Raw genomic sequence first — 23,683 nt, 5'->3', positions numbered from 1 at the left:
CTGAACAAGGACTACACATACTCTTATATTTGGAGAGGGTGAGCTTGCGGAAGAAGGGGTGCCATACAAATATTTGAAGGGAGCGAATATTCAAAGAGCAATTGTGCTTCGTAGCATGAGGAAATAAGCTGAGCCTTATCTCTGCAAGCATTTCATTTTCATTACACTTTTAAAATTTCAGTAGCTGGCTGTGAGTAAGAGTGCATGACTGAAGCCACGGCAGATGTAATTATTTAAAGCTGTGGCTATTTGTTAGTTTGGGATGGTTCAAATTGCCTGTCAAGTCACATTGAACAGAGGAAGGTCTGTTACTTCACTTGACTTAACTTCATTGTCACTTCAAAAGGAACTGAAAGAATATTTAACATCATATTTGAGTCTCTTCTCCTCACTTCTGCTTCATTTTCTGTAGAATTTACATCCGTTTCTCGTCCTCTGTAAACAGACTTGGAGAGTAAACTCCACCAGCAGACGGCTGAAAATAACACAGATGAAGAGAAGTTACAGTACGGGTTGTTGACTGTCTGACTGGCAGGAGTGGAGCAAACCTACTGAACCATCCTCCTCCCAATGAGGTCACATGCCTCTCAGGCCCCTGGGAGCCACTACAAACAGCCTCACGCACACACTGTGGCCTTTCATGGCCTCTCATTACAGGGCCAGGATATTATGAGGGACACGGCCGAAGAAAAGAGGTGTTGTTGCACCGTCCTCGAACCGAACGAGTCCCACTTCACACTCCACACTGTTGAGGTTTGAATGCACTTATCAGATGGCTGTATTGTTCAGATTCTTCTCATGGTATTGACTACGATGAGTAGTTAACAAGAGATTAAAGCAGGTTTTTGTTTACATCAAATCGCCCTCATTTTTTTGAATTACAAAATAGCATCATTGTATAACGGAGGGACTTCTTTAAAGCATTAGCCTCAAAATCAATGACTCACAGCAGTTCATCTCTTTCAGACAATTATGGTCCAATACAGGATGAGGTTAACAGCAATGGGGACATGTTGCTTATTGATCCATGTCACAGTAAAATATCTATTTCAGTTATAATGGATCCGCAGTGCCGCGACATCTCTCCGCTGTGTCCCAGGCATTTCCGTAATAGTAATGAAATTCTCTGCGACTTTGTCTTCAGGTGATCAATAGATGACTCACCACCACAGAGAAAGACTCAACTTTAAACCCCTCAGTAGTGGAGAAATGCCAAAAAGCTAAAGGGCGAGTTTTAATCCCTTTAAGTTTGCAACTAAAAGTGGGAATATTAAATCTAATGGCTTTCATTTCCACTAACCACTACTGCAGTATTGACCAATCCAATATTAGGTGTGTGCTGGTTCCAGAAAAGATGCACTGTATAGGTCGATAAAGTTGATATGTTCATGTTGTTGGTGTCTTTAAGTGATGAGAGAGTAAGTCTACATGCATGTGCATTTATTACATGACGCTCATGAGAATGCAGAGTAACGGTGCCCTCTCCTGGACACTGTGTAAACCATGTTGCACTGTCACCATTGACAGAGTTTACTCCAGGACAAATCTGTCCTACTGTCTTGTAATATAAAGCCCAATTTAAAAACAGGTGTTAATCAACTTCTACATTGACAGGAAAAGCTGAATTTCTCATATTATGTTTAATTAACATTTAATTTTTAAGCTTAGATATCTGGCTCCTGCACTGCAGAAATAGTATTTTCAATGTTTACTTCAGCAGGTACTGCACAGTATCTATTTGGTCTTAAATGTTGAGCACAGACTTACATTTTCACAGCAACAAAAGTCTTATTACTGCTGACAATGAAGTGCACTGATGTCATAGAACATGCTTATCTAAATTATTTAACGTACTTTTGTGGTCCTTTCATGCTTGATTTCATTGCGGTTTTTAGGTCGGGCCCATTTGAGAGGTAGAGACCAGAAGAAGAGTGCAAGATTGAGGGTAGTGTGTGTGTGTGTGTGTGTGTGTGTGTGTGTGTGTGTGTGTGTGTGTGTGTGTGTGTGTGTGTGTGTGTGTGTGTGTGTGTGTGTGTGTAAATAGAGCAAAAGTTCTGCATGTGTCACTCCGAGAACAGTTGACTGTGATGACGGAGAGGTCAGGAAACGTGTTGCAGTAGAGACAACCCATGACTCATATCAATCTAATCTGTATCTGCAATACCGTGTTTTACAAGTCACCTTGCACGTTAGTCATCACGGCAGTTTCAAAGCCTAACTGAGACCTCACACAGCAGATTGTGTGGGGTCCCATCCCCTCTATCTATTCTCCATCTATCTGTCACACAGCTCAGTGGTGCAGAGAAGAAACAATATGAAATACTTCTAGAGAGGAACAGCACGTAGCGTTTGTCATTCATGGTGACTTCACCCTTAATTGAGAATAACCTTTATGTGGAAACCATTTGTTCCGTCCGGATGATTATTTAATGTTAAATTGTAGAATTCACGACCATAGCATGCTTCATTTTGGAAATCCACTTTGGTTTAAAACTATAAATGATGTACTATGTTAAAAAGAGGTGGTGGAAGTTAGAAGTGTGGTGCCTGGTGATGATAGAGGCACAATCATGTTACACTACATCTAAATTTAAACATAGTTACCATGTGTGGTTGAAGAGCTGTCGCATATTGAAAATAACTTTTCAGTTCTGGTTGTTTTTTCCGGATCGGCAGTTCTCCAGTCATCTCAATCCAACAAGATGAAGGTGATGACGATAGACTTTTCACACAAGGTAAATAAAAGCCACAGGCTCAAGATACTACAGCTATGACAAGACACTAACAAGGCTGACATCAAAGGGTTTGGATGTGAGGTGGCACTGACTAAATTCAAATCAAACTCACTCATTCTGCCTATACACTATCTGGTAGGTATTGAAACTACTGAATGGGCAACAGTACAAAGGCAACTTCAATCAAGAATAAATATAGATGGCTCACAGAGGGTGACTCATTCAAAGCCCATCAAAGAGACAGTACACTTTCGCTCTAATAAGCTGTTTGCAGTGGTCCAGCTGACATCCTCCTCTGAGCAGAGAATGCACACAAATGCAGTTTGCAGATGAATAATTCATCAGGGAGGGAAATGATGCATCCGATTTCTAAAAAAAAGGTGTCAACATGAGGCTTTAAATATTGTTTGTTTGGTTGTGCCTGGGACGGCTCTATAATTTCCATGTTACTCAATAAAAGACAATGCTAGTGACTTGTAATACAGGAGAGAAGGAGGGGAAAAAAGGGGGAAACGTATGATTAATAATGAGCCGAATTGAGTTCCTTATAATTATCACTGCTGTCCAATCTTTCTCTCTCCATCAGTCAGGTTTCCGTAGCTTCACAATGACACCATACGCCTTCTTTTAATGCAGCTTCCCATCCATGGCACACTGACTATGTTAATTACAGCACAGGCTTGTGTTTCAGACATCACACACAGGGCTGTAATTTACAAAAAGGGTTCAATAACATATTAGACATCAAACTATAACATGAGAGGGCAAGAGCGAATGCAGGAGAGAATAGATTGCACAGCTAAAGAGTGCATCTTCACAGACTTTGATACGGTGCCAAAGGGGCATGCTACATGTATGATGATGAAAGAGCAGCTGACTGTCTCGGGAGCAGCCACTGGCCTCACATAAACCAGCATATAAATAATCCATGTCAAATCTGGAAGAGTTTGAGTGGAAGCTGGCTGGGTGAAGCTCTGGAGCTCGCCCTGGTTTCTTTAATATACAGTAGATGCTCATGAGTGGAGAAGCTCCACACCTTTTAATAGGCTATTCAGGTAGTTAAAAAACATAACAATCAGCTGCAGGTCCAAGTCACGGGAGTAAAACAACTGAGTGAAACATAAAGGGCAATAGGACTATAGAGGATATCCGACATGGCAATGGCAATCAAAAGAATCCCTCATAGGATCAAGAGTTCAGATTATTCCATGAATAGCCAAGGAAGTAATCAATTCAACTTTAAGAGGCTTCTAGTGAAGTGACATTAAAAATAGATATGGTCGTGCCTGTGTGTGTTGGTCACCAGCCTTTCAGCACAGCTATAATTCTTCATTGTTGCTCCAGAGGGAGCTGGGCAAAGTATTGTATTGTGGGTAATGTAGGCACCAGGTTTTGAAGATGATATCTCTGTTTTGCTGCAATTTAGATTTTTAAAATTCTTTTAACTGTCCATTATGAGTTTGACAATGTTACAGGAGTGCAATGCTATATATGTGGAGTACTCAATTAATTAGCTGTAAAAAAAAAAAAGGCTCAAATTATTACTTCAAAAGGATTTTTTATGTACACAAAGGGGGTTGTAGTTTTTTTCACTCTTTATTACCGTCGTAGCAGCCATAAGCCTTGTTGTTTTACCATTAGGACCATGTGCTTTTATGTCCTTGCATGTACAATAGACGCAAAGCTTTGGATGTTATGTGCAAAAATGTACAAATTAGATGTTCTTGCAGTGGTTATTGTTGCAATGTGATATCACACAATGTTTAACCTCCCAATGTAAAGTGTATACTGTATATTTCATACCTGTTCATACTGTTGTGAGAACTGCATAATCACTACCATCCGTTATCTTTATGAGTAGGACATGTTATTCATTTAATATCACTCCGAAGACAAAATAGCTACAACAACTATTTGGGCTAATGGGGATTTAACCTTATTCATTACAGACTAATTGCTTATCATGCGAGATCTGATGAAGTATTACACAACAGTGACTTCAGGCTGTCTCACTCCAGGACAATGGCAGGGGCCAATTAGTGTCTGCCTTGAGGCCTCTCTCCTCTGCTCATCCTCCTAGACTCTGTGTGTTAAACTAAGATCTCCAATCCCACCCATCCGCGCACATCTGCTTTGTTATTCAGCCGAAAGCAATACAAACCTCATGAATTAACAAAGATGTTGTTGTGTCTTATAATGATTTTTGCAGAAGAGCAAGAATGATAATACAGTAAAACACAATAAGTCTGTGTTTTCTCTTTGGGGCGTCTGTTGTTTTTAGTTTCTAGGAGGATGAAGGATTATAATCTGCATCAGGGAGATCTTCATACACCGAGCAGAGAACATGCTCAGCTGTAAAAAAAAAAGTGAAGGTCCCGTTACATTTAATAATAGAAAAGGCTGCTGTATGGAGGGACTGACAAACCTCTGAGAGAGCAGCCTCCTCTGCCAGCATAGTGACAGACACGGAGGCACTCAACTGGAAGCATGAAGATATGAAGGAAGGGAGGAAGGGACAAGCCGTACATGGAGAGAAATTGAGGTGAGGAGATGAAGGAGTGAGGATTAAAAGGGAGAAGTGGAGGGATAGAAAGATAAAAAGGAAAAAGGAACTGTGAATGGATGGTTGTGTAGCGAGATAAATCCAGGATGGAGGCACTGGAGGATGAAGGGTTGCCAGGACAGGGTGGGTAAAGCTCACTGGCAAAAGAGCTGATTTTAGAAAACTAAAATATGTGTAATCATAGGGACTGTCCTATACAAGTGGCTTTATCAGCTGAAGCAAGGGTTTATTACAGTGCAGTGTATAATAATAATCGATCCAACTCACTTGTGTTTTCAGTAAATTGAGAATTGTTCTTGCCAAACACATTTAAAGAGGTCAGCACATGACATTTATTTAGTGGAGGCAGCTTCTGCAGCTCAGGTGCAGGCTCATTCAATGAAGGCAGGCAGCCTTGAAATAGACAGAAACACCAGTCAGCCTGGCAAATACACAGATGCACCACTAGTAAAGTACAATAAACAAACATCACAGGAAAAACACCTCTCCTAGCACATGTCTTTCTGGTGTGTGTGTGTATATTCAAAGCTGTGTTAGATGATCACCAGCCACCAGAAAGCAATACTGGCACTGTGTAGCATAGAGTTCAAACAAGATGCTAGTATCAGGAAATGTCATCTGATATTAAAATCAAATTCCGAGACACATACTGTCACACCAAGCCTCTCAATTACCCCCAAGTCAGTAAATAAGGTTCAGATACTCTAATCACATTCCTTATAACTCTAAATCTTCACTTTTCCTCACATACCTTCATTTTATACAACCTAAAATACTATGTTTCTTCAAGCTAATGTGATACTGTTATAGCGTCTCAATGCATTTCCAGTGAATAAACTCATTTTTGCAAGTCCACGATGGAACAAAGCATCTTCAAATGGAGGACAGGGTGGAAGTTAAATATACAAAACACATGAAGATTGTGTTTCATCCCAAAATAAATATACCCAAAGAGAATTTAACGCTGGATCCAATACGCAGCCACTGTGCCAAAAGGGGTGGTGATGTGAAAACAATATGTCTAACATGTCAAACAACACACACGCTGGGTTCGCTGAGGAATAGGAAGTCCTGCAACTCCTCAAATGTGGTCTGAGTTAACTAGAAATGGATGAATAGCATACATGATAGAGATTGGGAGAATGTTTAGGTGCGATTAATCACGGAATTGACATTAAATTGTGTCATAAGGTGTTTTTAAAAATCCTAAATAGAAGGCATCGGTGCAGGAACTGAAGACAACTTTCATGAAAAGGGACAGAAAATTAAATGTCATTGGAGAAAAAGACAAACGCAACTTCACAATGTACACGCGCTAATGACGCACGCGAACAACAACATGCGAGAGGTCGAATATTTTCCCATAAATAAATAAAAAGAAGAATAAAGCCTTCTCTCTTGAAACCAAACAGTTGTCATGAAAAGACGATGCAACAAATAATTCTGCCACTTAACAATAAACACGAGCGTCCTTGTAGTGATACTGCCCGCACACCAATTCCTGCACGGGACACCACTACACAACTTGACCAAGAGCGCTGTACTCGCTCCTTCAGCCATTTGAATTCTGCTGCAACTATTGTACACATACCACGCGACTTTATGACAACACTTGCATATGAACATGTGGCCAAACACCGTGTTTAAAAGTATGCGGAGAGTGCAGTACCTTCGCTGTGGTCTTCAGGCAGGCGGCTGGAAGTGAATGAGTTTGTGACACCGAGCACAAAGGGGATGAATGGAGGCTGCGCTGCCTAGCAACCAAACGACCAATCAAATAAAGATTTGACAGCACGCACAACTCACTAGATTTATTGAATTTAGGGTTAGTCTTAATGATGGGCTGTACTCTTTACTTAGAATAATATTAAGGTAACTTGGTTCACTTTAACTTGCCTATTACATGAAAGCACCATCTATTTCCCTGTGGATTAAATATGTTGTCTATTCATAATTATTTGTATATTTAAAATATTCATACACACCACAATTACTTGTTATTTTATATACAGAGAACATATTTTTATAGTTCTTGTTGTCAGGAGGGTGGGGTGTCTCTTTGAGGTCCCTGGGGATATTAATTTCATGACAGAAATGGGAAAGCCTAGTCTGTTTTTGTATTTCCAATAAAAACAAACAAAAATGTAATGTGATGTTAATAAGAGATCAACACACAAATGTCATATTTCATTCATTTATTTATTTGTTGTAATTGTGTGACGGTAGCTTTATATTGCACAGCATTATCATTCACTCTAATTAGGCAACAACCAGATTGTCTGATAATTTTGAATGTCAAGCTCTCTGGACTAGCAGCTAACTCTACAGCAGCCTCTAGTGGATTTATTTGGTAGGCCACTGTGTAGGGCAGGAATTCTCTGATCCGTGCAAAGGAGTTGTACAGCACCCTGTCATCTCAAAAGGAAAATAAAATTAAAAACCCTTTAAGACCTTTCCGCAAGACTAAAATAAGAGGTATAAATAAACAGTCACTGATCTCATCTTATGTGAGACATCTCCTCCAGAAATGGTGTCTTCATGCAGCCTGTGCAAAGCTGGTCCATCCACAGCGGAGCCTCGTGCTGCAGAGGGGTGCGGCGGGGGTAGAAAGTGTACGAGGGGTCATAATTTAAAAGGCAGCTGAGGGAGGCCATGTAGAGGTCTGAGAAACGAGACAGACGTCTGGAGAAGTAAGTGGGGTTGTGACACGTTCTGAAGATGCTGCCGAACTGAGGGTTGAACAAATTCTTTGTCATCACCCTGCAAGATAAAAAGGTTAGGGTGTAAGTTAATATGATTTTAAACATATATGAATTCATGGAGTGGTGGAAGTGGAGTATTCAGATACTTTACCCGAGAAAAAGTAGCACTGCAGTAAAGTAATTAAGTGAATTCTTCTTAAAATATCAAAAATAAAAAGTGCAGAATGCCCTCAGTCAGTGTCATATTATAATATTTTATATTATTTAATTGTTATCACTAATGAATAACTTGTACAAGACATTTAAAGACGTAGATGCTTGAGTTTGAGCTGATTTTAATGACTTTATATACAGTTAGCTAGTTTAATTTACTGTATATTCACATCCTATTTTATATGATCATTAGAGGTTCTAAAAATCTTAATCTACAAAGTAGTAACTACAGCGGTCAAACAAATACAGTGGAGTAGAAGTATAAAGTACCATCAAACTGAAACATTCAACATTAAGTACAATCTCCTCGGTATTTAAGAGATGCACCGTGGTACACGTGCGACGACGGCACCCACCTGAGTTCTTCTCTCTCGTTCTGCCATTCCTCAAAAATCAGTTTGGACTCTGGGTCCCGATGAGTCTTAGATAATAAAGAACACTATGAGCACATCAAGGTCTAATAAAAATGACCAACCAAACATGAGTAACTACTAGCGACTGTATGTCAACATCCGTCTCCTTTAACCCGTAACACAGTTGGTTAGGACTGAGAATCTGCATTTTCAGGTGTATATGGTTATTTGGCGAGAGCTCCATAAACTCCTCGGATTCACGTCTCACCTGTAGGCGTTCCATCAAGCCGGTTAAAGCCTGCAGCCAGGTGAGGCTCAGAGCGTACCGGTCTGTGCTCACCACTTTGGTTTCCTGCTCCAGCTCAGGTATTATGGCTGCTGTACGCCAGCCATGTCGCAGCATCAGGTCCTATCACAACAAGTGACATTGCTTTAGTCAAACTCCAGCAGGTACATTGATGAATGGTCGTATCCAAGCAGTTGTATCTTTATATTTTTGATGATGCACCACATATTTATTCATCTTTTAATGCGTTAGAGCAGAAGCACCAGATAAACTTAAGTTTCGTCACCAGGTGGTTTATAAAATCACTTAACAATCTGATACTTACAGCCAAGTCACTATAAAGATGGTCTCCAAAGTAAAGAACCCTTGAGCCTCGCCAGCCTGTCAGTCTGAGGAAGTCAAACAGGTTTCCCTGAAACATAAAAAAGGAAAAACAAACAAACCACATGCCCTTCTTTTTAGTTCATTAAGAGGCAAAGAATGTAAGTCAAACCGTGTGATATTTTAAAAACACGGCTACTAATTAGAGGATCAGGGACAGCTCAAACATAAGGAAACACTTAAAGTACTACAGACCTGTTTGTAGATCTGTCCTTTATTCAAACTCTTTATCCTATCCCACTGAAGGTCTCCATTACTATCCAAGCGCCTGAAGGGTCTGTAGGAGGGACAACTTTTAACGACATTTCTGAAAGCGAGGATCACAGCGTGTTCACCACTCTCTCCAAACACGTTTACTCACTTGACACAATCAGTGAAGAAGTGAGGTTTGTCTGCCTGGACAATGACAACATCAAAGAAGTCTCTCCAGCTTTTTCCCACCATGTACGTCATGCCTTTATCCCTGCGCACAGGAGAAAGAAAAAAACATTGAAATAACAGATGGCAACACAACATTTGTACCTCGTCGCCCACCGTCAGACACCACTTACACAAAGCTGAAGGGACTGTTGGTAATGAGGAACAGTTTCTTTCCTTGACTGACCAATCGATGCAAAACAGCGTCCGTCTCCTCTCCTCTCAGAATGAACTGATCTATGAAAAGAATTACGACAGCTCAGTCGCACAAACTGTTACCGTGTTGTTCTTTTATGTGCAGTAACGTGCCGGCTTGAAACTCATTTCTTACCGAGATCTTCCATCACCCATTTGTACATGCAGCCTTTCAGGTGAACCATGCCAATAGCTTCCTGATGATTAAAGAAGTGTTACATGGAGGCTTCACAACAGATCTAAACATTTGATCTAGCACGAGCACGTTCTGCTTTGAACTACAGTCACTCAGAAAGAAATGGCCCTTTATTTTCTATGTTTGAACAGATATTGAGCTGTAGTGCTCTGTAACTGGAATCCCTGGCTGAGCGCCAAGAGGAAAATAACTTTTGCTGAGCTCGGCAGGATCCCGGGCCTCCAGCTGAAGACTCGCAGTGTGTGAAAACAGTGGAACACAGTGGGTCAGTGTGCTTCTCAGTGTGAGCTACAGGGTGAGGCCGCAACTTAAAACAAAGGGTGTAGCATGCAACACAGCGACAGTCGGGGCTGCATTCTCACCGAGACGTCCTTGAAGAGGTGAACTGGATCGTATTCAATGTCGTTGGTGATGAAAAAATCATTTGCCGCGGCCAAGAGAGTCATCTCAGGAATGGAGAAGATGTCCATGAACTGCTTAACCTTCGGGCCCTGGGATAGAAAAACATATTTCAATGCTGGATAATAACATGGGAAATTACAGCTTCCTCATCACACAAGGAAGCATTCTCACTACCGCTGCCCACTAAGAGGCTACCAGGGAAAAAAAACTGATTTGCCAAATGAAAACTATTTCTGGAATGTTTCAAGGAGAATTAAAAAGGGCTAGAGAGGCACACCTCCTGCTGCAGGAGAGAACTTAAAAGACCTCATGGGCCGCAAACTATTTAAGCCTGATTCAAAACATCAGAGTCCAAATTGTTCCTAATTAGCAAACGAGTCTGGTTAACCTTTGTGACTGTCAGACGCAATAAAGAATTCCACTTCTCGTGAGTGCAGCTTCTAAAAAACTATAACTAAAAACAGTCCGGTCTTTATGGGCTGGAACACTGCCTTCCCACGGGTTCATGACGCCAATGGAACAAATGAGATTACAAAAATTAACATTGGGGGGCTTATGTCATAGAGAAACCACGCAAGACTCTTGAAATATATGTGGACAGATTTAATCCTGACCTACATCCCTGTTTGAGGGTGACCGGGTGAGATTATATCAGACGTGTTGAGGCCACAAAGTTAAGAAGAGCTTTCTTATCTGGGCCAAACATGTTTCACAGAGAAGAGATATTTTGAAAATATCTGAATACAGAAGGGAAATAACTGTAACTGTCAGGCAGCTCTCTCCACTCAAACAGTCAAAGCCAACTGATGTACATTATCTGATCGTATTCGTATTACTGTGCACTACTATAATGCTAAAAATAACAATAATAATAATAAAGCCTCATCACTTTTCCATAGAAGCCGCTGTCCTGCTGCAGGGGGATATGGTAAGTCCCCCCGTAGAGCTGACGGACCTCGTCGTCTGGCACTGGGCTCAGTCCCCTGGGAACATCAAACACAAATAAATTAACTTGAGCTTAAAAACAAAACAACATTATCAGAGAAAACAATCAGATGAGTGTTGCCTTCAGCAGCAGGGATGTAGATAAAGTAACAATGTGGTGGAAGTGTTACTTAAAAAAGGTATACCTTAAAAAATAATGTATAGACTCAAAGAAAAGTAATCCCTCTTCCACATATCTCTCTCACACACACACACACACACACACGAAGCGTAACGATCACACTAAAGGTGGGGGTTTCTTCTCAGATTCACTGCTTTGTTCTGGTGAACGCCGCTCCCTCTCTTCATACACGCTCTAGCTTGCTCAACTACTACTAACGCTCTCTCGTTGAGCCACATCTGAGTGGCTAACTTTGAATGCTGAGTTTACAAACAGCAACCGACAAATCCTGTCTTTAACGTCACTGAACGCAGCATCAACCTCTTACCGATACACCGTTCCTGGCTGAATGTAATGGAAGGCATCTATCTTCATCAGAAGACCCTACAGAAGGGAGGGGGGGGGGGTTCACTTGTTATTATCTTTATACGTAAACATTTCACTTCTTGCGACGAGACATTTGTGATTTAAAATAATTCACCTTTTGGATGTCGTAGTGTAGACCCCGAACGGTAAAGTTGGGAATGTAATCATATTTGCGGATGCCTTCAGGGTACTGTCAAGCAGGAGGACAAAATGGATAAATTAACCTGAATCTAAAAAAGCAGCCGTTATGCCATTATACTTGATGAAACTACTGTAAAACACACCTTAAAGTGTTTGATTAGGAAGTCTCTTGCTGTACTGTAGATCATTGTGTTGAGCGCATTAGAGTACAGAGCCAGTGTGTAGTCGTAGTCAAAGCCGTAGATGTCCACTTCAGCCAGGTTGACCTCGTTGTTAGCGTAGATGGTGGAGGAGTTGAGGAGGTGACACGCACCGGGTGGGATCAGGTCTGAGAGCAGATGTGGAAACCCTCATTCAAAGTCAACAGAACTCAGACAGAAAACAACAAGTAACACGAGGAAACAATAAACACGGCATCATTTTCAGGTGGAAGGGTAGGGTTAAGCTTCTGCAGAGAGTAAAGCAGTAGTTAGTCAGTTGTTTTCAATCTAGTGAGGCTGGCAAGCTCATCCGGGGGTTGTGCAATATGTGCTTCTTGGATTTCATCTGACTCATCACAGAAGCACAATAAATTCATCCAAAAAACCTTTTTGTACAGCCATTACGAAATAAAGCACATTTTATTTGATTCATCAGCGACTGGGAGAATAGCTTTTACTAGGATACATCTCTTAATAGAGGCTCTTTTCATTAATCTATTTTATAAATGTTGCCAGCCACTGTTGCACTTTGATAACAGCCACGCAGCCAACACATGTGCACAGGTTAAACAAATGGTTTACAATCTGCAATCGTGCCAGAGAGTCTATTGGAGAAAGTGGGCCATGGCCTGGGACAGTTCAATAACGGCTGCAGCTGTTGTGCCAATCACTCGTTTCTCTCCAGTAACTCTATTTCTATATATTCAAAATATATTCACATTTCAAAAGATTAGCCCTTTGAAGTTTATGGCTGGAAGTAACGATTAATCTGCAGATTATTTTCTAGATGAAGCATTTTGTCTATAAAAGATGCAAAAGATTGTGCATAGTAGTCTCTCAAACTCCAAGTGATGTCTTTAAATGTCTTGTACGTCCAAAACCTAAAAGATGTTCAGTTTAATAAACTATAAAGTAGAATAAAATATATAATATAATTGCAGTACTGATTAAATAGTTCTGTAATAGATGTATAGAACATTTTTCTCATGATTTCTAAACATAATGTGAAATAATGAAAAGTAAATATTTTGATAACGTTACATTATGTATTTAAAATGAATGTGCATAATTAATTTTGATAATTTGACTTTATGCACCGCTAAATCCTTAACTTTCGAACAAAAGTTAGATAGATGACATGATACTAATAATAATAATAATAATAATAATAATAATAATAACCATTGTTTCACTCTTAGCTAAAAGAACATGCGAACTACATTGAAATAACATGGACAATGTATCCATATGGGGGGCATCCCTACACATTGGTAAAAGCTATCTTCACAACTCGCATTTAAAAACAACAAAATGAGATTTGAGTTTCAAATGCAGCTTGAAAAAGGTAAAAATAGTTTCAGTAATGGATCTCTAAAGTCAAGAAAACACATGTGAGTGTTATGTTTTGGAGGGGAAACAGATGGCTGGCTGGGTGATGTCAACATATCGACTCCTGTGAACAAACTCAACATTTATCCTAGGGAAAACTAAACTATTGAGAGCATAAACCCCCTTTGCAAGGTCATCCTAAGAGGATATTGAGCCGAGTAACACGATTAACGTATTTACGCTCCGATAAACTAACTAGTATTTATCGTTAGCTACCGTGAGAGCCGTTTTTAAGACCAAATGTATGAAACTTAAGTTATCGAGTAGTTTAATTTATATAAAATAAAAACAATAGCTGTTGTTTAAACCTTATTCTAAAATAGGTTTGGCGTAGAGGAAATGTCTTCACGCGCGGCTGAACGAGAGAAGCCCTCGTGCAGGCCTTTAACCACGGCGCCGAAGTTAGCTTCTGGTTCGCTGCTTCGGATTAGGTTAAAGGCAAAGTTAAAGGTAAAAATACATTACATCTACTCCTATGTTGTGAAAGCATGTTGGACATTTTAGAGGAAACCTTAACGCTGTCTGAAACCTACTTTTGAAAAAAATAAATAAAATCTTCTAGATCACTTTGGACCAGGACTACGGATCAAATCTGGGCTAGATGACTACAAAGTCTATAAAACACAGTTTCTGATTTGTGAAACCTTTTTGAAACTGAAAAAAAAGGGAGATTTCACATGTAGAAAAACATACAGACTCCCTGCTGGCTGTAGTATTCCTACATTAATAAATAAACACACACTTATAGGCCTACATGTGTAATGTGCACGCAGAGTTAAAGCTCTGGATTTTGACAGATTCCCAAACTAAAAAAGCAGGAGCAATAAAAACAAAGTTTAATTTTGTCAGCAGGCATAAACACGACACCAAAATAGCATAGTTCAAAATGAGAATTACAGGGCGGCAGATTGAGGCAAAACAAAGAGGCACTACATGTGGGAAATGACTAGGCTACTACGAAGGTCTAGAGAAAACTACTTGGATGATATTAGGGTAATGAGGCTCATGTCTGCAAGCTGTTGCAGGGTCAGATGACTGGCAAGGAACACAATTAGGACAAGTGGTGGACGGGAACAAATGAGCAAGGTCTGAAATGATGGCAGATGTTAGTGGACAGATAAACAAGATGACTTAAATGATTTCTAAGTCTTATGTTGATAGTTGTGACGGGAAGCTTTTCATAAAAATGAAAAAGAAGCACACTAATGGCTGAATTATGGCACTTCTAAACACAGGCCTCGTCAAAGCTTTGTCAAATGTGAGGAGATTTACAGTGGCAGATTGACTTGACCAATCTATGAAGGCGTAAAAAATAACTTCTCTACCTTGTTGTTTTGAAGTGAAAAACAGGAACTATTGGAACAAGCGAAACTTAGAGAGACGTGGACTTCAAGGTTGGTTGTCATTCTTGTCAACACTAAAAGACCATGTTGTGGCAATACTCTGAATCAGTAGCATTGGTATTTCTTGCATTTTCATAAATAGAATAAAAAAGGTTTCACAAATCAGTAACTGTGTTTCAAGAAATGTTCACCTCTCCGATAATCTAGTCCAGATTTGAACAGTCTAAGTGTTGTGTTGTTGTTTTTATCTGGCCCAATGTGGTCTAGAAGTGAAACAAATGCATTGAAATCTCCATTTTTCTCTCCCCCCCCCATTTTCACAAATAGTTTTAAAAGGTTTCACAAATCAGAAACTGTGTTTTAGACTTTGTTTAGCCTCTAGAATAAACAATTTCCCTTTAAAAGACGAATCGGAAGCTGCGAATCAGAATCTAACTTCAGCGTTTTGGGGGTGGCTTTATGACAACACATCGGGACCCTTTGCTTACCGTGAACCAGCCGTTTCGTGTCATTGTAACGAGCCCACATGTAGGAGCTCTGGCTCACAGGGGCTGCGGTGGAGGTGTACAACCGTCTGCGAACACCAGTCACACCGGGAGCACCCACGGGCTCCTTGAGGCGCTTCTTATCCCCGGTGGTGCATGCGTGAGGCGGCTCGCTGGCGGATGACGACACCTCGCCACTCGGCCTTACCGTCTCAGAGCTGCAAGCTTTTGTTTTGTCGCCACCCTGCTTTCTTTCTGCAGACGTCCTGCACGTTGTAGAAAGTCTGTTCACTTTAGGGGCTCGCGCAAGAGGAGGAGTCCTCTGTCCCCTAGTCCACAGTGCACGAGTTAATGCTGTGCCCACTGTCTTAAAAGACATTTTTACTGTGCAAACACTTGGAAAAAAACAAACCGCGCTGTACATGCAGACTGACACACACGAAAACAAGTCCCTCGCCCTCAATATAGCAATTCTCCGGATAAACACGCCCCTTTATTTAAAGGGCGGGTCACTGCAGCCAATCAGAAGCGCCGACCTGTCTGCTTTTGAGCCATTGTGTCAAATTGGCGCAAACTAATGTCCCAAAACAAAACAATAAATAATATTTAAGAAAAAGCATTTAAGTATGCAAACAAATCTTAGATGCTTACCATTGATGTCAGGTCAGCAGACACCTTCACACTGAAAATCCACCTGTTTCGACTGCAATGAATGTTTTTCTGTTATTTGTATGTTGCATTTACAGTTTATTTGAAGCTATTGTTCTGCACTTAAATGATTTAACCTATTTGAAGTTAATGCACTTGCAAGATTCTCGCTGTCCGGAGTTGTATCCTCATGATTGTTTGCACTTATTGTACGTCGCTTTGGACAAAAACGCCAGCTAAATGAACTGTAATGTAATATACTAAACTCATTCTGTAATATATTAAAAACCCAAAATAATACTTGAGATGAATGATCATAACAAACAGCTTCTTACATGAAATTATTAGTAAGTAAAACAAAATATTCCAAATGCATTATAAGAAGAAGAGTAAAGTAGCACAGTGTAAACATGTTACATTACAAGTAATAGTCCTGCATTGAAAACGTTACTTAAGTAAACGTATGTACTTTTAGTCAAATGTATTTAAAGTAGCAAAAGTATAAGAAGAAAGTGTCCCTGTGAGTGTTAAACTACTTTTGTAGTTTGTTAAAATGGATTTAAATGTAATCTACTTGTATATGATGGGAGGGTTAATTACACCAATGCATCACATTTAAAAAATAGGGATTAATGTGTAAAGTAATTATTAACTAAAGCTCTAAAGGTAAATGTGGAGTAAAAATAAACATATAGATAATAAATATCTGAAAAGTAGTGGAATAGAAATAAGAAGTAGCATGAAATGGAAATACTCAAGTAAAGTAGAAGGTGCTTAAATACAGTATTTGAGTACATTACCTTGCACCACTGTGTGAAAGAGGACATTAAATCACACTTTTTTCTTTTGTCATTATGGTAACTTATTATTTTAATGTACGAAAGGTAATTAATTCCAATTCCGGGCACCAAATTAAGATGTAAGACCGGGTCATGCAGCAGAGTATCTGCTCTTTGCTTGGATGAGGATCGGATTCAAGGAAGGTGCACTCAGATAATGGTAAAATAGCTGATATATCCCTTATTGTTTTAGTTTATTCCAATTAAAATTGCCATATGTTGCTGTTTAAACCAAGAGCAATTAGATATCTCAATTTGAAAATGGCCACTCTTATTGGAACCTGAAGTGTATAAAAATAACACTCGTTTGATTCTGCAGACTTGTGTCCTAGATGATGAAACACCTTTATGCAGATCATGTTTATTAGTGCTATTAGATTAATTATCAGGAAATTGTTTGGTAAACACAACTGCACTTCCAGTGTGTCCATGCCTCTCTCTCAGTGTAAGAACACATGCGTCGCCGCCTTGTCTTTGCTTACAAAGCTTTTCTAAATAGATCATTTTATTTATTTTAACTCCCTACAAAGAGACCTGCCGCTTGTTAAACTTGTTCTGCGTGTTGGCCGTAGGAACAGGCTCCGACAGGAAGTACTGTGATTGAAAGGTCAGCTGTAGAACATGCTCACAGAAAACATCCACCAGGGATGAGCACATTTGATACTCTGATGTTTCTAAGTACTTTTGAGGAACTCAAGCTTTAATCCTTCTTGTAAATAGTCAGTGAAGTTATGCAGAGAGTGATGATGTATTAACTTTGTATTTGGATGCACTTGGTTGATTCTTAGCTTTTGTTTTACGGTCATTTTTAAATTGTAAACTCTTTTGCTCTATTAGATTTTAATAGCTTGCTTTGTTAGATTAAATTATGTGCAGTGGATTTTTATTTTATGACAAATCGCAGAGGAACGTTTGCACAAGACTACTCACATCCAAACTCCCCCTGGATTGTTTGGTACGTCATAGGGATGACTGCACTTTACAGTCACCCGTACATGGAAATTTTGTTGTTAGTCAAACTGCTCAGCTTAGTCACCGCTATAACTTCAGACTCAACTGAAGTTTTATTTAAAATGTAGACTACAACGGAGTATGCTGCATAAATCAAGTCCGTTTACTTTCTCTCATGTACCTCCCTACTAGGTTTAGAAGGAGTGCTGTTACCATCACGTACCATGAACACACTACATTAGCAGAAACAATACGACCCTGCTGTATAATCCCATATGATGAACAGTGTTCCAACACTGCGTTTGAACTCAAGAGACCACGATCGACATACAGTGTTGGCTTGTTTTTATTCTTCATGACAAAAGTGGTTCACAGGTCAACAAAAGGAAAACTTCATACACATAAAAGGTTGGAGGACCATGAAATGTGTTTTGCGGAGTGTGTGCACGTCGTCCCTTTAGAACAATTTACACAGAATGCAGATCACATAAATACAGTTAAAATATTATACAACAACGGAAATTAAATTATACACACATATCTGCACAGAGTGATCGATTAAGAAATCCATTTACAACCTTCGAAGCAATAGGACATCGTGTTAAAGCATTTCCACTTTTGAGATTTAACCTTCGATCTATAATGTTTTTGATACATTATGTTCTTGATTGATCTGCACTCACTATTCATTAGTTAATGTGTTCATATAAAGGCATGCTAGCTAAAAAGTGAAAATACTTTAACAACATGAGATATCACCTTATTCAGTGCTAACACTGCTTAATGCGTTTCCTCAAAAGGAAATAAAACATATCTTCACAACTACAGTGTTGAATAGTAGCCTCTATTTAGACCGTGTGATGTAGTCTTAAAAACAACAGACAAGATCAAAACCAAGGCACTAAAATAAATCAGCAGGACGTGGCCTCTTCTACTCAACCACAGGACAGGTGAACTTAACACATGGACGTTAACATTTTTTTTTTTTTTTTTTTTTTGAATCAAGTTCTAATTTTTCAAGCCATTTTCAAATGTAGTCTTAAAGATCATGATCGGTCTCTTTGATTTGAATTTAAACTGCATTCAATGAGACAGGTGTAACACCTCAAATCACAGCCCTGGCATGTGAAATGTATTTATTATTCTTTGTTTGACCTCATACTGTGCTTCTACATGTAAAGCACTGTGTGATGCTTTTTAAAGTCATGGGACGACGTTATTATTTAGTTTTTCTACAAGCAGCAACTCTACTAGCAGCCTGCTAGCACGATGAGCATTCCTACGTGGAAACAATGGACGCTGGAGCCACGGGAGAAGGAAACTAGAATACAACATGCTTACTTTGGGAGCAGACAAAAGCATGGTGACAAGAAATGATGGAATACAAAACACGAGTTTTGTTGCTTAGCTGTTCAAAAGGGGTGAGAAAAGAAAAAGCAGAAGCTGAAAGGGAACAGCCATTATGATTATGTAACCAAGAGGAACGTGAATGTCCCAACATGTTGAGTGATGCAAGACTGTCTTTTAAACCCCGCAGTCCAACAAGCAGGACATGACACCATCTAATGGGATGCTTGCAATTGTGCTACTTATCACGTCTAGATGACTTCCAAAAGCAGCAGGAAGTATACAGGCACTGTCCTGACTTGGTCTGCATAGTTTGCAAAGTAAGCTGTGCATTAAAGATCTCCCAAATCATGCAACTGATTACTCCGTTTGACCCGAGTTGGGGAACTTATGGCTAATATATTTCCATCAATGAAAAAGCCTGTTTACTGACCTCTAGTTAAAGGGTGTGGCTGATGGTCAAGAGCCAAAGAGCCGGACACATCACAGGTGAAAGGGAGGAACCTCAAGACGATAGCAAGCGCTCTACTTGTGGGATACTAATTATGTTAGTAAGGCTGCATTGTTCTAAAAAACAACAACTACCTGGGAGAGTTATCACAGATTATCTACTGGCTTACAGACACTAAAAGACGCCAGACAGGCCTGGCCAGGATGCCAGACTAAAGGCAAGAGTGGAAAGACATACAGCCTTAAAACAGATCATAGACTTGAATCAAGGTCTGAGGACAGTAAATAGTGCACATGAACAGTCTCTCATTCTGGGATAAATACTGTCAACGGTTCACCACAACACACAGCAGCCTTGAACAAGACCAGACGAAGGTTGGACAGTCAATGACTTCACAGAGCAATGAGCAGCACATTTGTCTCTTCATCCTTCTCCAGGCTGCATGCAGGTTTCTCCGCTCCAAGCGGAGAAAACCAAGAGGGCGGGATGAGAGATTTCTTTTTTTAAATTATTTTTTAAAAACTTTTTTTTAAATCCATGGTTCTGGTGGGTGGACTGGGGAATGTTGCATCATATCTGGGATGGACAGAATGTCTTGAGTCAGGAAAGGAGGAGGGAGCCGGGGTTTCAACATGATGACAGGTCCTTATGGAGAAGAGGGGATTTGGAGTAATGGAAGGAGCGTTTCAGCGCTACAGAGACAGGGTGAGACAGAGACAAAAAACATATTTAGTTCAAATAAAAAAAGATGATGGTAACTAATAAGGATAAATGGCTCAATACGACATGTAAAAGGATCTCCCCACAGCTACATGAGATGTATAAAAGCAAATGATTGTTAACCCCAATAAGCATAACTTCTTAACAAAATCTGTGCAAACAGATATAAAGTATGGCCTATTTATATTTTAGAACATAATGCATAGCTACAGATAAAGTAGTTTAGTTTAGAGCCTAAATCTGGTGGCCACTTTGTCTCATTGCCTGCGAGATGACTTGGAGTGTGAGCTCCGGGGCCTGGAAGGTGTGCCTTGAACTTTATTACCAGAGCTCCTACTGACATTACTGAGCGGCTCCTCAGTGGTTCTACTGGTGGAGGCGGATGATCTACGTCTAGACTCTCTACAGATCCCAGTTATCCTGGTTTTACCAGTTGGAACAGGGAGGGATGCGTTTGTCAGGGCCCCTGAAGACTTGACTGCGTCTGACTGATATGCGTTACGGCATCCAGCTGCTGCTTGGACAGAATTAGACCTGGAACTCAACTGCTTTCTTCTAACCGAAGTATCCGAGTTTGGTTTTAGATCAGACTTTTGTTTAGTTTCACCCCATGCTGGAGATGTGTTAGGATACACACACAAAGCTTTAGAAGAGTTTAGATTATCTATGGAGGAAGAAAGCAAAGGAGACTTTCGCCTGGAGGAAGAGGCAGGTACAACACAAGTTGTAATGAAGGTGTCCTGACGTACAGGGACTGAAGCTCTCCGACCTGACATGCCTTTTCTTGAATCATTGACTTGTGAATTCTTTACCATTAACTCGCTTTTCACAGAACCGGTGGAGCCTTTACGTGTTCGGGAGAAGCCAGGACTCAGCTCGGTGTGAAAGATATCACTGACGCTATGACTTCTAATGAAGGTGGCGTCCCGAGGGAGAACCTTGCCTCTGCGAGACCGGCTGCTTGTCTGGATGGGGTTGTCAGGACTAAGAGAAAAAGAGGTTCTTACAGGGCTTGTGTGGAGACTTCTGGTTAAACTTCGCAGGTGGTGCGTGGCCAATGTAGAAACGCTGCCGCCGAGAACAGGGCTAGCCCGGGGACTGCTTCTCAGCGGGGGGCGCGCAGGGCTGCTTCGGGGGCTCCGTGGAGCCCGGCCTGACTTGTTGGCCAGCTCTTTGGCGCGGGAGCGGCGGGGACTGCTGTTCAAGCTGTGGGGAGACAGAGGGGCCTCCAGGTCCTCCAAACGCTGAGTAAGAGCCAGTTTCTGCTGTATGGCCATACGCAGCAGAGAATTCAGTGTCCTCTTCTCGTCCTCGGCTGCTGCCAGCTGCCTCTGCATCTCATCCAGCTGGGTGACATACTGGTCACACCTGAGAGATTGTACATAGGGAGAAGATGCAACATGCACAAGGAGGCAAAAACAAATTAATGCACAAAGCCAGAGACACACATGCTAAACCTGACTTGTAGTGTGGCGGACACAAACTTTAAACAACAGCTGTGAACACCAGGATTTATGTAGCCACTTTTGGATTTATGTCAAAAAGAAAAATCATTAATCACCACAAGTGAGGTTATGATCACAAAATTACTGAATTTACATTGAAAGAAAGAAAATCTGCAAATCCTACCTGATAAATAACAATGGAGTATGAGAAATTAATTAGACTAAAAGTAATTTCCAGAGGAAGAAATGAGGTGAAAGTGAAGATGACAACAATATATATATATTTTGTTGACTGGAATAAGAGTTTAAAATGTGTAGAAATGCAGCCACTACAGCTATCCACATGATGGCAGCACAAAACTTAATTATAAAGATCTTTTAAACTGTAATCTTTAGCCTCGTGCAACAGCCAGTAGTAGTCCTCAACTGTTCTCCAATCCTTCTTAAGGATAATGAAATGCCAGCTCATAACTGTCTGGAGAGGGCTTAGACAGGTGATGTATGTCTGAGAAGCTTTTCAGGCAATTCATAAATAACAATGGCAACATTTCTGCTGTCCATTACAAGAGCAAAAATAACTCACTCGCTTTAACCAAATACATTTCACTCCATCAAACATTTATCCATTCCAACGTATTCTCGGAAGAGGTTAGTAATTAGTGAGGGAGGTGTTGTGGTACATACATCCTCCCATCCTATCTATTGTCCCACCCATCTCAGGCGTCTCCTTCTCTAAGGTGACCTGTCTTGATGGGACAAATCTGTCCTTGCCTCCTCCCCCATCGGCACAGGGCAGAGCATGTGGTTCATAATCTTGACGTGAACCAGTGGATTGTCGACAGGCGTAATAAGTATGGTAAGCTTATTACATGAGCGGTAGCAGAGGCTGTGCCACAACAAGAGCACCATTACTAAGCATGAAAAACACTCGCTAAGAGCAGACCATCAGAAGTAATTAACCTGTTTCAGGCTAATTACATAAAAATCTACTTTCTCAAAAAAAAAAAAAAGGAATAATTTTCTTTTAAAACCCTGCTGAATATAATGTTTACTTCCCTCAAACATAAAAAGGAAAACTTACCGACTCGCAAACATGACTCGCAGTGAAGAGAAGGTGGCGGCGTCCTCCTTCAAGGCTTTGAGCTCGTTCCGCAGTTTCATCATGGTCTCTGACACCATGCTCTTCTCCGTCTCGTACTTAGTTTTCAAATTGGACAGGGCCAACTCTGCAGTCTGCATTGACAAGAAAGATTATATGCTTCTGCAGCCCCATCATTCCCCTTTCAAAGTGGGGGGGGGGGGGGGGTTAAAATGCAAAATAACAGAAGAATACAGGCCGAAAACCTTAGTCTACTATTCCCTTCTTGTTTTTAAAATCACTTTTTGCATTTCTGTGACTTGAATACAATCAACACTGAATGTATGTTCATGTGTAAAAAACATGATTACATGAGGAAAACCAACGGGGGGGGCAACATAGTCCTAGATATCAGACTTGAGACGGCAAAATACTGTATGTAAGTACAGCCCAGCCCAACAGATTACCTTGAGTGTTTATGTGCACGTGAAAGGGAGAGTGACAGCTGAGCGAATGACAGAAGCAGGTCACTCATTACTTTAGCCGCAGAAAAGGGGAGGGGAAGGAGAGTTCAACCTCTGAGGAGTGCAACATCGCCCTCTGCTCAAGGTGCAGACCCCTGTGAGCCCAGGGGAATGACTAGACAAGACACTAACTATACAGGTCAACCATACTGCCTAAGTAAAGATTATGTGTGGCTAACCGTGAAGACCAGCTCTCTTTGACCAGGTC

General features: G+C 40.5%; 2 protein-coding genes across 8 annotated transcripts in view; both read right to left on the bottom strand.

Annotated features, from left to right (window-relative positions):
• Positions 1 to 7,478: 7,478 nt before the first annotated feature.
• nt5dc2 (5'-nucleotidase domain containing 2) lies at positions 7,479 to 15,946 on the bottom strand. The gene is made up of 14 exons (XM_029436507.1): positions 15,476 to 15,946; positions 12,199 to 12,383; positions 12,030 to 12,104; positions 11,877 to 11,932; positions 11,333 to 11,426; positions 10,404 to 10,532; positions 9,982 to 10,042; positions 9,785 to 9,887; positions 9,595 to 9,696; positions 9,429 to 9,510; positions 9,178 to 9,264; positions 8,835 to 8,975; positions 8,570 to 8,634; positions 7,479 to 8,058 (listed from the first exon to the last, which is right to left on the bottom strand). Exons 1-14 carry the CDS (start codon positions 15,894 to 15,896, stop codon positions 7,797 to 7,799), a joined length of 1,863 nt encoding a protein of 620 aa, XP_029292367.1. The 5' UTR covers positions 15,897 to 15,946; the 3' UTR covers positions 7,479 to 7,796.
• A 2,292-nt stretch (positions 15,947 to 18,238) lies between these two features.
• Positions 18,239 to 23,683, bottom strand: part of LOC115010835 (protein bicaudal D homolog 2) — a 34,809-nt gene continuing 29,364 nt past the window's right edge. For all 7 annotated transcript variants that reach the window (XM_029435671.1, XM_029435672.1, XM_029435668.1 and 4 more), the window contains 3 exons: positions 22,955 to 23,106; positions 21,436 to 21,796; positions 18,239 to 20,400 (listed from right to left, as the gene is read on the bottom strand). In XM_029435671.1, coding sequence (XP_029291531.1) covers positions 20,395 to 20,400; positions 21,436 to 21,796; positions 22,955 to 23,106 — 519 coding nt within the window. In that variant the 3' untranslated portion in view covers positions 18,239 to 20,394. The remainder of the gene's footprint in view (positions 20,401 to 21,435; positions 21,797 to 22,954; positions 23,107 to 23,683) is intronic.

This window comes from Cottoperca gobio, chromosome 7 (assembly GCF_900634415.1).
Source record: "Cottoperca gobio chromosome 7, fCotGob3.1, whole genome shotgun sequence".
NCBI classification, from domain to species: Eukaryota; Metazoa; Chordata; class Actinopteri; order Perciformes; family Bovichtidae; genus Cottoperca; species Cottoperca gobio.
This window is presented reverse-complemented; position numbering and strand designations above follow the sequence as displayed.

Excerpts from the sequence above, each read along its gene's own strand:
- nt5dc2 (XM_029436507.1), bottom strand. The coding sequence starts at position 15,896 with ATGTACAGCGCGGTTTGTTTTTTTCCAAGTGTTTGCACAGTAAAAATG. Across the intron at positions 10,533-11,332 it reads ACAGCGGCTTCTATGGAAAA|GGCCCGAAGGTTAAGCAGTT; the intron begins GTGATGAGGCTT and ends TTTCTATCCCAG. Across the intron at positions 9,511-9,594 it reads TTCTTCACTGATTGTGTCAA|ACCCTTCAGGCGCTTGGATA; the intron begins GTGAGTAAACGT and ends TCCCTCCTACAG.